General features: G+C 38.2%; 3 protein-coding genes across 6 annotated transcripts; 1 reads left to right on the forward strand and 2 right to left on the reverse strand.

Annotated features, from left to right (window-relative positions):
* Positions 1–969: 969 nt before the first annotated feature.
* Positions 970–5,673, reverse strand: Art3 (arginine methyltransferase 3). Of its 4 annotated transcripts, none has more exons than XM_071785911.1 (9): positions 5,522–5,673; positions 5,180–5,233; positions 4,907–5,006; positions 4,631–4,809; positions 4,408–4,560; positions 4,029–4,216; positions 3,499–3,725; positions 3,030–3,389; positions 970–2,284 (listed from the first exon to the last, which is right to left on the reverse strand). In XM_071785911.1, the coding sequence occupies exons 2-9, from the start codon at positions 5,195–5,197 to the stop codon at positions 2,175–2,177; spliced, it is 1,335 nt and encodes a 444-aa protein (XP_071642012.1). In that variant the 5' UTR covers positions 5,198–5,233; positions 5,522–5,673; the 3' UTR covers positions 970–2,174. The 4 variants fall into 4 exon arrangements, with proteins under 4 accessions (XP_071642012.1, XP_071642011.1, XP_071642009.1 ...); XM_071785910.1 differs by lacking the exon at positions 5,522–5,673 and adding an exon at positions 5,302–5,456; XM_071785908.1 differs by having other exon boundaries at positions 4,907–5,233.
* Positions 5,674–5,956: 283 nt separating this feature from the next.
* On the reverse strand, positions 5,957–9,546 carry Dnapol-eta (DNA polymerase eta). Its single transcript, XM_071785904.1, has 7 exons — positions 9,410–9,546; positions 8,884–9,018; positions 8,475–8,683; positions 8,226–8,392; positions 7,911–8,134; positions 7,698–7,821; positions 5,957–7,609 (listed from the first exon to the last, which is right to left on the reverse strand). Exons 1-7 carry the CDS (start codon positions 9,544–9,546, stop codon positions 6,167–6,169), a joined length of 2,439 nt encoding a protein of 812 aa, XP_071642005.1. The 3' UTR covers positions 5,957–6,166.
* A 303-nt stretch (positions 9,547–9,849) lies between these two features.
* On the forward strand, positions 9,850–13,725 carry Nc2alpha (negative cofactor 2 alpha). The gene is made up of 5 exons (XM_071785917.1): positions 9,850–10,573; positions 10,826–10,898; positions 10,998–11,091; positions 11,335–11,520; positions 11,586–13,725. The coding sequence occupies exons 1-5, from the start codon at positions 10,532–10,534 to the stop codon at positions 11,860–11,862; spliced, it is 672 nt and encodes a 223-aa protein (XP_071642018.1). The 5' UTR covers positions 9,850–10,531; the 3' UTR covers positions 11,863–13,725.
* The last annotated feature ends 181 nt before the right edge of the window (positions 13,726–13,906 follow it).

A 13,906-nucleotide genomic window follows, 5' to 3' on the forward strand; every position in this document is an offset into this window, starting at 1 on the left:
TCTCGCCACCGATGCCGGTATCCTCGGCTCGCGAGCGCGTTACTCGCGCCGTCGAGGATATCGGATGAACACGGACGGGTTTGCCGCCGACAAACACACGTTTGTATGTCACGTACGCCATCGCCGTCGCCGATGAACGTCCGCGTATCTCTAACCGACGGCATGCCTATCCTCCGTAATTATCGTATTCAGCATCGTATACGTGGGGATCTGATGATGCTGGGCTTTTTTTTCCACAGGTTGCCCAGGAAATGTGGACGATCGATCCTTGTCTTTGTAGTAAAAGAGTTTAATGGAATGTGTCAGTTAATTCGTCAGCATGACGCCTCGGTTATAGAGAAAGAAAGCTTGACAGTTCTTGCAAATTTTTTTTTTCCCCTATAAGTAGTTGAACTGTGACGAATCCGGAATCCAGATGACTTTAATTCCCGTCCCTGTAACCCGAGAATAGCCACGAGATGTTTTTTTCGACAGAGTAAACGACCACCCGGGGTAAATTCTATACCTGGTAAATTTCAATGGGTACGATGAATACTATAGCAATTAAGTTGATATTTTTACTTTCTATGAATGTACAAGTCATAGTTCTTTCATAGCTCTTTCAAATAAAAGGTATTCTCGATTAGTACAAAGAACTATTATATTTTATTTTTCCAACCCTGAGATGTAAAATTACACATCCAGGTAACATTACCTATTCTCGGGTTAAATAATTCTACTAACAGTTCGCTCCTGTCGGATTATGTCCAGAGAAAACGTGAAACCGAACCGCCACCCATCCGTCGAACAAGTCAAGTTCTATATATTTAATTAATATTAATTCTGTATTTAATATTCCACATATACACTATATCTAATATTTAAAACTGTATATCTTTAATTTTCTATATATACTAATATCTAATAATTAAAATTCTATACGCGTGTAAAGGGGCAAGGATGACGTGTGAATGATTTAACAAGAGCCTGTAAGATTCTAAAGATTTATTTCAATTTGCATACATTTAAAAAGATCATCGATGTTATAATTAATTCGGCAATTACATGCAGATCAAATCGAATCGAAATTCGCTATCTCAGCAGATTGTATAATACGTACTTATATGCGCGGTATATATGTGTATTTCATCCTCGTGTGTAGATAGCTGCAAGGGATATCACCGGCGCGTCGCTCTGTCTCGATGAACACTATAGCTAATTTTTTGTCGTATCACAGAATCGTGTTTAGTCATTTGGTTGCAATTTTAGCTCGGTAGCAAGAACGATCTCTAGATTATTATCGATAATTCGGTGCGTATATCCTTGTACATACGCACGTCGCACGCACGCAAGAGTGGCAGGAGAATTCGCGTAATATTAATAATAATATCGGACGATCGAGGTGTTACACCTGTCGACAGCGTCGTTCTATCGACGAGATATTAACAAAGCTCTATTTAGAGAAAAAATTCTAGCGGAAGCAACAAGAACTTCTTCGAGGAAGTTTTCGCCGAGTGGATCGCCAGGTGTTCCTCAGAACGATTCAATGAAAAATTGAACACGGGCGAATCTCCTACGCTGTCGTTGTCTGTGTACTAAGCTCTCCGAACTTCTTTTTATTTTTTCTTTTTCTTAAATTCTTTTCCTTCCCGTTTTTGGCGCAATGTAATAGATTATAAGATTAAAACTCTATTGTTCATGCAAAAATTCTTAAAATTGATTTTATAAGTGTATAACTGGTTTAGAGAGAGAGATATGTATATATGTACGAGTCGCTACCATTAAAAAGGCACAAATGTAAATAGCTACAAGATCAATGATTATTCCGTAATTATCACAAATATTTAAGAGAAAGCGCCGTATCCTATATCTCGCTTGCGAAAGAGAGAAAAAGTATTATATATATTAATATAGTAATATATGTATGATTTTTCAGCGTAAAAATTAAGACCTAAAGTTTTGAAACGCGTAAGTTAGGTCTTCCGTTTAAATAAACGGACACTATAAACTCTATATACGTATCGTAGATTTAAAATTGGAAATGGTAAGAGAGATAAAGCTTAAGCGACATGTTATTCGTGGGAAAGAACGTTCAAAGGAAATTAGAGCTTCGTAACGCGGCAGCTGGACCCTATTTCCAAAATTTGGCACATGCGACTATTAGCACGTATCTTGGAACAAGCAATTTTCAACGTTTAATCCAGAAAATATGTCTGAGTAAAATTTTTGATGTGAATAATGACCATTAAGCCTCGAATGTCCTTACAATGCCTTCGGCAAACCAACGTTCCATTTATGACTTCACCTATAAGACGAATATAAATATGTATTATTTTAACTACGATAATTGTATTTTATTTCGTTTTGAACTGTAATTTTAAATATCTGTATTTATATCTCAATTTATCTCTCCTTCCGAGATAATCGATGAGATAACATATAAGAGACTAGACAAGAATTGAGATATGCGTTACTGAATATTCTCGAAAAATCGTCAAAGTTATTAGGAGAACATGTTTCTAGAGAAAGTTATAAGAGGTTGTGCGAACAAAATCTGATTTAAATTTCGCGGACTCCTAGATAAAGTAGCTACCTACTTTGTCAATGATCGGAAAGTGATTAATTACTTTATCTGAAAGGCGCAAAATTTGAATCGAACTTGGTTGCACCACTTCTTGCAACCCCTTCTATAGAAACATGTTTTGCTAATAACTCTGAGAATTTTTCGAAGATATTGTAAGATGTAAATCTTTCAACTGTCGCTTAATCTCTTATCTAATTATCTTAATGAGAAATAAATACAGATATATAAAAGTATTATTTGAAATTAAGTAATTAATAATTATCATAAATTTTTACATAACAAAAAATACAATTAATTATAATTATATTTTATTTTGAGTGATATTGTAAAATAATTAATATAATAATTAGGTATATAATAATTTGGTTATTAGCTGCATATTCAATATTATGTTAGATATTTTAAAGTGTCATTCAAAATAAAATATATTAATTTATAATTATAATAAAATTAAACTATAATTTACCTTCAGTTATGCTGATGGGTTCGCTTAAAGAAAATACTGTCTGTTTCCAATGTGTTGGCGTGGAATGGGGACCTGTACTGAAATGAACCGGATTCTCGAGATCGAAGAAAATGTCGAAGTAACCGATTATCGCGGTTAACGATCCTGTTTTCTTCACGTTCAACGTGAAGGGAGACGAAAAATTGACGCAATCCGTAGTAACTTTATACAAGTCAAAGGCTTGGATCTCGGTGGTGCTTGTTATCAAGTCGTCGACATTACAGATCTCTATACTGGGTTCCCGCAGCACTTCCGTTTTCATACAGCTCATTTTAAAACCGTATACGTTTGACCAGTAATCAACTAACTCGATATATCTTTCTGCGGAACAATAGTTATCTATATAAAATAGCTTGTCGAATGATTGAATATATGATTAACATATCTAAACGTACTGCAGTGTAAGAATTAAAACACGTGTAACACATACTTGTGTCACCACTTCCCACAATACTAATTGTGCATCTGTTTGGAAGAATTGCCCCACCAGGCGTGAGATAATGGTCCCTAGCATAAATTACTGTGTCCAGCATTCCTTCGAACAAGAGAAAGTATCCCATCCATTCGGATATTATCGCATCCACTTTCTCTACTCCTATATTAATATCCTCCAGACGACCCCTTTTTAAAGTGATTATGTCGTTGAGGTTGTTCTCCCTAAAATCAATTTATTTATTTTATTATTACATTTTCTTTGCATGGGACCTAATTGAAAATAGGAATTATCTAATTTGCGATCTTTAAATAACATACAATTTATCGTCGTATATACCAGGGTTGGACGTTTACGCATAAAACATAATAATCTACGTGTATACAATGCAAACTATTAATTAATGTGTCATCTATGTAAATAATAAGTGATCTATGCTAAAAAGAATCAGCAAAGATTTATATATTTCAGAAATATCGGAAATTTGTGAGAGTTGCGATACAACCCTGGTACATACTTAAGTGTACCTTACTATATCCATAGCGTGGTATATCACGTCAGACTGATCGACACTGATAACTTTACGGCAACCAGATTTTGCCGCAAACATAGACAGTATACCAGTCCCGCAACCAACGTCCAACATCACACAGTCATGGAATTTATTAGAATTTGTTAATAATGCGTCACGGTAACTTTCCGTTCGCACTTTATCCTAATAAAATATATATTTATCACTTTTTGATAGATCGACATTGATGAATATTCTGCCTTTGAAGAAACTTTGAAGAAATACATAATTTCTTCAACTTCAGCTTGTTTATTCATCGTGCTCTTACAATTCTAAATATTACATTGTAGGCAAATTATCATTGAACAGAATCGATGGAATTTATCAAAACTTACAGTCAACATTTCGTGATGTATGGCAAAATGACTGTACGTATTGAAGTAGCCCTCATCAACGTTAGAATTATTAGCCGGAATATTTTTTTCCTTTTCGTCCAAATCATCACCTAGTATTAATTTTTGAGCCTTCTCTTTCATCTCCTCCATTTGCTATAAAAAAATACTTTCTTACATTAATATCCTATATATGGAAATATGTTTAATGATCGTATTACTATACCTGCTTCACTAGAAAACACGTTGTTTCGCTTTCCTTCACCTGAGACTTGAGCGACCTGATGGTTCTTTTCATCTCTTCATATTGCGCTTCCGACAAAATCACATTACTGTCGCCCTGACATATTTGTTTTGCTCCTCTTTCTTCATTCACATTCTTAATGTTGATGAGATCTTCAATATCTGCGTTAAAATAATAACAAGTCAGTACCTGATGCATGTAACATCGTTGAGGACAAAAGGATCGCCTTAGTTCCCCAAAAACTCTCTTTATTCTTACCATACATTAACCACAGATCATCTTCCACAACAGGACGTAAATACTCGTCATTGTCCCAAGCCTCTACGCCTAGGGTACTCAGCTGTTCCGGCAAAATCTCCTTGCGACGAACAAAATTGATTAGTTTGATATACGAGTAAGTGTCGTGAATGTGTTTCCTTATAAAATCACTGAGGTCAAACTTGTGAAATGTCTCAATGTGGTGCAGCGCGGAGGTAAATCCGTTAGCAGTTTCTGTACAAAACAGGCACGAAATGTCGTGGTGATCCTCACCGTTTTCCTCCCAATCATCTCCACTGTCACTGTCGCTTGACATGTCGTTATATCCTAAAATATAAAACATTTACAGACGCGTTCAATTAAATAGAAAAAACGACGAGTAACGAGTAACATACATGTATGTATAGCATTAATAGTAGTTTAATAATGAAATACATCCTTTTTTTAAACACGCAAAAACAAACGTTCTATAATGATTAGAAATACTCCGATAAGAAATACATTATTTACACTGCATCAATTAATCGCTCGGCTTTTTTGCCGATCGCCACATAGGACAGATTGATTCTCTATCGTTTCGCGATTTATTGCGCAAGACTTTCATTAATGTTTTACCTAATTTTGCCATGGTAAGCCTCCTCTACTTGCGATGTTAACCACAAAACATTCACGAGTAACCTCGTCGTGCGAGTCGAGCACGTGTCGATGTCGTCGATAACTGACGCAGTCTCTCTTTCTCTTATGTCGAGTTCATACGACACGCGTGTTACAATGCCAAATACGTCAGCCAAAGCCAGTGGACGTATAAATATTCACAAAATTAGTTTAATATAAATTAATTAATTAATTGTTAATATAAATCTTATTTAACAATGTTAATAACTCATTTTTCTTTTAGATGAGTATTTGATTATATTCTTTTGTCTCGGATTAATGTAAATGTGATAAAAGAATTGAATTGAAAATCTGTTGTCAGGAATGGGAAAACAATTTGTAAAATATGTAATTTAAACATGAGACGTTATAATTAAAATATAATATGTTACAGTGTTTCTATATTACAACGGTTTATTATAAAAGCATTTTATAAAAACATCTGAGCTTTTAATTAAACATAAATATATATATATATTAAGTATACACATATAAAATAAAATATTTATTCTACAATTTTTTTCCGTAATCGCAATAGAAATGTAATGTCATTACGATTGATAGAGAGATAAATTGTCAGTGATAAAATATTAGATACAGGCACGATCATGAAAGAAACGTTGTTGTCGATCGAGAATCCCTGTCGAGCTCGCAAACGTTCGACGTTTGACGCTTCACGAAAGTCACAGCAGTTTCGTCATCCTCGAGTTTCCTCTTCGTGCCTGCATTCTCGACTGACGTGGGCTTGTTAATCTCCTGATATAAGTTTTGCGCGACGTGAAAGTCCACGTGTTCGTTGAACCTTGTTACGGGTATCATTTGATCGCACTCGGCGCACCGCTCTAGAGGCACATCGTCCGAGTTGGTCTTGATCAGGAAATTATACAGGGGACTGCGCCTCTTGCCGCTCTTGCCTGTGAGTTTGGACTTGCTGGGTCTTCCTCTTCCTGCCTTCGGCAATTCTCGAATGACCTTAATGTTTTCCTGCTTCTTATTATTCGATTTCATATACAGCCTTGCTTCTTCCTGTAAATCGACCGGCAACAGGGACAGGATGTTTGGATCTATATCATCCAAGTTTGGAAATATCTCTCGTAATCGCACCGAAGGATTTTGCGCGGAAGTTCTCTCGTTATTCTCCTCTATAGGTTTCTCATTGTTGCTGTTTACATAAGCAGGTACGTGACTCGTGGAAGGTGTCTCACAAGCATCCTCTTGTATGCGTAAATCTGTATTATCATCTGTATAATCATCAATGTTCTCATCATCCGCACTAGATGCGATCAATTGTTTCCTACATTTCGATCCCTCCCCAGTATCAACGTTTTTGCTATTGCAGCATTTCTTCTCTCCTGTCTTATATACGTTCATAAAGAATGAATCTTGGAAATCGTTCTTATCTATTACCACACCAGATAAACGTTTATTCTTTCTCTTGTCGCGCTCATTGCATACTTGGACCAGCTTGGAAACTCTTTTTGACATAGGCGAATCCTCCGTACTCGTATTTAAGTTATTGACGATTCTTTTATTTCCTTTCATCGTCCCTTCATTGTTCTTCGCGGTTGATTCTTTGACCACGGAAGATTCTTCCATCGTTTGAGATTTCTGTCTTTCAGGTTTCAATGAACAAACTTCTTTGCTATTGACAGTAGTGAAAGGCTCTTCTTTCGTTTCTGAACTAGATGCAGAGTTCGTCGCATCTCCAAGCGAATCTAAAATGACGGCTTCCTTGTCTTTCGGCTTAGCATTTTTAAAAAATTTCAGAAAACTACCGCTTTCTTTCGATGGCACGAATTTAGTGACAGAAATGCCCATGAATACCACCGGGCACTGCGTGGACTTGGTGACAACGTCCACGCATTGACTCGCCATTTTCTCCGGCTTGTACGAGTTTAAGGCGAGCGAACGCGTTTGAGATATAGTACTTCTGTTCTGATAGTAATGATAAGAGATTACGAGTAGCGTTGCACGTCGCTGATTATCTATAAAGTCTTCCTCAAGCCGTTCGCAGACTTCCGCTGCCAAATCCCCGGTCCAGTGTTTTAACTAGACATAAAATGTGTACGTCTCATATAATACGTTTTTTAATAAATTTTATATAATATTAGAAACTATTTAATTTTTATGACTTTACCACTTCCAATGAGGTAATAGCTTGCTTCCCAGGAAACTTTTTACACGCCCCGATGGACTTCTGCAATAGTCTGTTAGTGACAGGCTCGTCATCTATACCTCGAGCAATATTGTACAGCCAAAATCTGAAGAATTACGAGAATTGTCAGAAATTATAAGTTATAAGTTACTATTGTAAAACTTTGTGCAAACATAAGAAAAGCTTCAGATTTACCCCGTCTTTTCGTCAAAGCGCTTTTGTAATTGTTCCAAGGAGTATTGCAGTAGATCTCCCATAACGTTGCAACCGAGAGACTCGACCACGTCATCGCCCAACTTTCCACCGAGATTTCGGACCTTCTTTACCGGAAGTGTCGAATAAAGGCTTGGAATAGCTGCTTCGGGTAAAATCGTTTGACAATTCGGTTTGTGTAATCCGCATGACAGTTTTGCCAATATCTATAAGTTGATCGAAACATTCAATTAATATGCAATTTATTGATATATATGGTGCATGGCAAAATACAGAGAATATGAAAAGAGGATTAACCTTGTTCTGTGCAATTCCAGCAGAGCATCTGAATCCGGTTTCTGTGTATATACTATTTCTTATCTCTTCAATTATTACGCCAGCTACGGCGAGTCTCTGAGCTTGAACGTCGTGCATTTCTTTAAAAGAGTCCAGTATCCAAGTCTGTAGCCCCTGACGTCTCTCCTCTGGAATGATAATACATATGTGGTACGCGCAATGTCCAAGTTGATCACGCCAAGCGTCAGCATGCAGTTTATTTAACGTTACCTTCATTATTTTTACCGACTTCCGAATATCCCACGACATATGTATTTGCAAGAGACGATATTAGTTCTTTTGGAGGGATTTTAGATGCGGCTAATCTCTTATCGACAATATCCGTAACGTCAAGATATGCCTCATCAACACTGGCACGCTCTATTACATTACAGTGCTTCTTTATAACTTCGATAACCTGGTGACCAGCTTTCCTATATCTGCATGTGATGACACAAATTATCAAATTAATTAAATTTGTTCGTATACAGGATAATTTTTAATTATAAAACAATTCTTTATTATTGAAACTTTGAGAAGATATTAAAATAAAAACAAAAAGTTAAATAAATTGAGTCATAAAATGCAAACAATTGACATATTACACTTGTCAAGATTTTCTCTAACTGCCAATCATTACCTGGACGTATCTGCTTTTCCGCGAAGGCATGGAACGCTGACTAGAACTATATCCGGACATTTCTCTTTAGCTTCTTCGCCTCTCATATGCCTGGTTACTCCAAAACTCCGCGCTTCGTAATTAACAGCTATTATCCTGCAGCCAACCATAAATGTTATTGACACAGGCTACGGTCAACGTGACGCTACAAATGCTTCAAAGCATTCCTCTTCTCTTTTCTTTCGATGAATAAAGAAGGAGAAGAAGAACACTCCAAAGCATTTGTAGCGTCACGTTGACCGTAGCCACAGTCACATCAAACTTTAAAGTTAGTAAATACAATTTTTATACGATAGGATTGTGATTTTTATGAGGATTGTGATTCTCTTCAATGGAGATAAACCTTTCGGCAAATATATATATCAAATACCAAAATTTATCATTATAAATTTCATCTAGCTACTACAGCAACCGATTTTTTTTTATTTCAAGTATAATTGGAAAAACGTTTGTTACAGTGGCTGGACAAAATCCACGGCATTCTTACCCGCCCATCTTCCATTGATTGTACTGGACGACGGCGAGGGGTTTCCCGGCGTGATGCGGTTGCAACTTGGTCTCGACTTGACAGAAGAAGCAGTCCATGTCGATCAGGACGACGATCCTGTTACCCGGATTCGCCATCTCGCCGAGACGTCCACGAGACTGATTAACACGCTAATTAAGAGCGAGAATGTTGCATCGAGGCGCGATTTGTTATTCCCGAGTAATTTTATCGTCGACGTTCGGTGGATTCATCTTAACGCGACTCTGGCTAGTCCGGCTACTCCGGCTCGTGCAAGCTCGTGCTCGTGTTTACTGAACACTGAACAGCAACAGTAGCCATTTTTTGGCGGGACACGAGTCACGTGGCCCGTGAATCACAAACTAGACAACGTAAAAGACGGGAGATCTCATCACTCGCTTAATTCGTAACTGATTCACTTTTTTAACTTTATTTAATTTATCTCTTTGCTATCCATGCTAATGCATGGTGTAAAAATAATTAAATTAATTACAATTATCTGAATGACTCATAAACCTTTTCAATTGCATTTCGAAAGCCTTCATGCTGACTGTGACAGTCCCCGGTCCCGGTCCCGGTCTAAAGTTCCACGGTTAGCTTCTAAACGCGTAAAAGAGTCACGGTGCGGTCTGCGCTTCGCGTGTACTTGGCGCGATATACTATACCGTCTTTTGATCGAATTAAACCCTGCTTCGCCGTTCGCGCACCGTCTAATTGTCCGAGCCGTCCGGGCCAGGAAAGTGATGACGAGTCGCGTCGCGGCGCGAGCGTAGACGTAGGGTTGTAGAGTACCGGAATCAAAATCAACTCTGGCGCCTGGCGTTTTCGTCTCAAGACTCAAGACTCAAGGGAATCGACGACAGGAATCGCGGAGGGGTCGTTCCGCGAGGGGAGGTTTTCGCGGCAATCTCCCCTTCCTCCGCCTACCTCGGCTACCTCTTTCTTTCCCCCCCGTTTGTTTACGCACGCGATCGCGTCGTGTGCGGTGTGAATCGTGTCGCGTGCGTGCGTATTGCGCGGATTGCGCCCTGTCCCCCTGTCGTGTCCCGTACTGCGCGGTGTAATATCGTGCCGTATCGCGTTGTAACGTATCGCGGAAACGGCATGCCTAGCAAGAAGAAAAAATACAACGCTCGTTTCCCAGCGGTAAGCGAATCTCATCCTGGCTCCGCTCGGTCTCTCGCGTCCAGTCGCGGAACGCGCGTCGACGACACGGAGAGATGAGGGAGAAAAAGGGGGGGGCGAATGCGCCGGAACTTGGAGCCCGCTCGTCGTCGACTCGCGTCCTCGACGCCGATCGTCGACCACCGTGACGAGGAACCGCGCTCCCGCACGTCGCGGTCGCCGATCGGACGCGTTCGCGTGACATAACCTTAAACCCCGCGTGTCTGTTGTCAGGGTCGTATCAAGAAGATCATGCAGACGGACGAGGAGGTCGGAAAGGTTGCCCAGGCGGTGCCGATCATAATCTATATCCTTTTTATACATCTCTTTCTTTTTCTTAGTAGTCGAGGAATATCCGTTTCATTTGATATGCTTGTCAGTCTAATTGTTCCTTAACGAAGCTTACCTAGGACTCTAGAACTGTTTGTACACTCCCTGTTAACCAAGACCATGCAGATCACGAGTGCCAAAAACGCCAAGACTCTGAGTCCGTCTCACATGTGAGTAAATCAATATTGTCATTCAGGCCTGTCCAAGTTGTATATCTCGTATTCACAATGCTTGTAAACTTTCCACGTGACAATTTATTGTTCTCAATGCATAGATATAATTTCCGTTGTTGCCTCTGTGTCTCTTGGTGAGACGATGCGACAGAAAAGTGTTTTATTTATGAATACTTGACAGGCTGTGAAATAAAGGAGTCTTCCCATGTATAACAGCTTATACAGCTATTATATTTGCAGGAAACAGTGTATCCTGTCGGAGAGCCGATTCGACTTTCTAAAGGATCTAGTAAAATCCTTGCCCGATGTGTCGGGACCTGACGACGAGGTACCTATGTCACCCGAGACTTCTGCTCCATTGCAAATCAATGCGCCAAATGCAGCCACCGCGTGTTCGACGACGATGCAGCATCTCGACCCATTAGAGTATGTTTCTCGGTAATTTGTCTCGCTGACAATTTCACGAATAATCACGACTTGTATTTCTCCAGGTATCAAAAGCATCTGGGGCTGCCAGTTAGCATCGAAATGAATGTAAACCACAGGGGCGCGAAAGACAACGGATCGAGCAATTTGAATCCCGCTAACCAAAGGGCCGCGACGACGGTGGGCGGGTATTCGCAGGTTCCGGAATTCCACACGTCTATACCTACGGCCTTCCAAATTAGTCGACCAAATTTTTATACGGAACTTAACCCGAGTGCGGGCGATCAGCCGACATCGAATTTCGCTCGCACCGCCAACATCGACGAGGATTACGACACATAGTAATCTTGCGAAATTTAGGAAGTTAAAAACTTGTCTTATCGAACGTGTGACGCACGGATTAGCTGAAGTACAGTAGAGAGAACGCGCGCGTGCACACATCAGAAGCATCTTACAATTGCTCACGTCACTTGTAAAGTAATGTTTAATACTTCAAAATTGAGACGATTCCTTATTTGCTCGCATCTCTTTTTATACAGGATGTTCCAGAGCTACGTTAAATAACTGGGATTATTTATTTATAATCTTATTTTTTTTATCTACTTTAAGCAGATTTATTTAAATTAAAAGAAAACACTGTCGCAAATAAATGTCTTTCATCTAATCATTGCTCACAGATATACGTTGACATCTTCCGCGCAATTGCGTTATAAAATTACGTAAAATAGAGATTATCGCGTCAGACCCGTTAAATTTAGTTTTCCTATTAAAGTAACATTCGTTTATAGATTGTATGTGTGTGTATATGTATAATAATACGTTCTATACATATATATTTTTGCAATTATATTATTTCACGTTGATTTGTACTTTGAGATATCTGTATTTGCTCTCTTTACTTTTTTTTCCAAGATAATTAAGATAATGAATGAAAGAGAAAAAAAAGAGAGTTGAAACGCGTATCTTTCGATGGATTTGTCAAATCGTTAAAATTATTAGAGGAACATTATTATTGTGGCAAAAAGTCAAGTCACAAGAAGTGTCATGAGCTAAATACAAATTTCGCTTTCTGCTGAAGCTGATTGTTTTATCAACTTGAAGCGAGTGCGAGATTTGAATTGAATTTAGTTCACGTTGTTTCTCTCGTAATTTCTTAGCGAGTCGTGTTCTAAGAATACGGATGATTTTTGGGGGATGTTAAAGACCTTCTAAAGAGGATCCCTAAAAGGACCCTTTCGAAAGCTCCTAAAAGGATCTTGTGAAATCTCTAATATCCTTCAAGAATCAAGTTCTTAGAAAAGCATGTCTCGCTAATGATTCTTAAAAGAATGCTTTAAAAGATCTCTAGGAGAATCTATTGGGAGATGTATATTCCAACTGTGGCTCGATTTTTTTATCCGATCATTTTGGAAGCACAGACAGATTCGTATAAATACAGACATCGTGTGCAATCTAAAATGAAATAACGTTATTGTAATACCTGCATAAGAATTTTATTCAAATGATACGTCAGAACTCCGTGTCCGAAACTGGACGATTTAAACATAATGTTACGCAAACATATTGTATAATCGTTGTAGCTATTACGAAATCGTCTCTGATGAATTGTTGCTGTTTATGTGAACACAATCGTGTCGTTAATCATAAAGCATGTTTAGATGGAGAAACGTAACAAGAAAAAAATTACAACGATTAATCCTACAAATCGCGTATCTCAATTGATACACCGTATAATTTCGACGGTGATATGTTTTTTATTTATACATTCTCCCAATGTAGCGTTTTTCCTATCTTATTTTTTTACAATTTTATAACTTCAGCCTACGACTTGTTTCGAAAAGAGAAGAGCTGTGGAAGTTTAATAAGATTATCACAGAATCGTCCTTGACGATGATCGAAACGATATTTCCTAATGGGAAATAAAAAAAAACGACGAAGGACTAGTACGCGTTAGATATGTATCTAACACGACTTCAATTACAAAATCGTCGATTATGTCAAACGCAAAGATCAAGGCTGCATTTCGATATTGACCGTCAGCAACTGTCAGTACTGAAAATCTATTATAGTATACGTGACGTAAAATATAGAAAAATATTTTCAGTACTGACAGTGAATATTGGAATGCAGTCCAAGTAATTATGTAAGACCGATCGATTACCCAGTTTATAATATTTAATATTCGATTACATTATTCTCTTCGAGTGTCTCTTTTTTCTTTTTCCAGTCCATCAATTGCATATAGAATAAAATGGAATAAAGAGTTTGCGCTACTTCAATAGTTTTTGAAATAATAGTTGACCTGTTGCATCTAAGACCTTGGACTTTGTGCAACCTTTACACAATAATATCTTGTCGCGAGAAAAAAATTGCTGCAAAAAGTTTG

Source organism: Temnothorax longispinosus, chromosome 8 (assembly GCF_030848805.1).
Source record: "Temnothorax longispinosus isolate EJ_2023e chromosome 8, Tlon_JGU_v1, whole genome shotgun sequence".
NCBI lineage: Eukaryota > Metazoa > Arthropoda > Insecta > Hymenoptera > Formicidae > Temnothorax > Temnothorax longispinosus.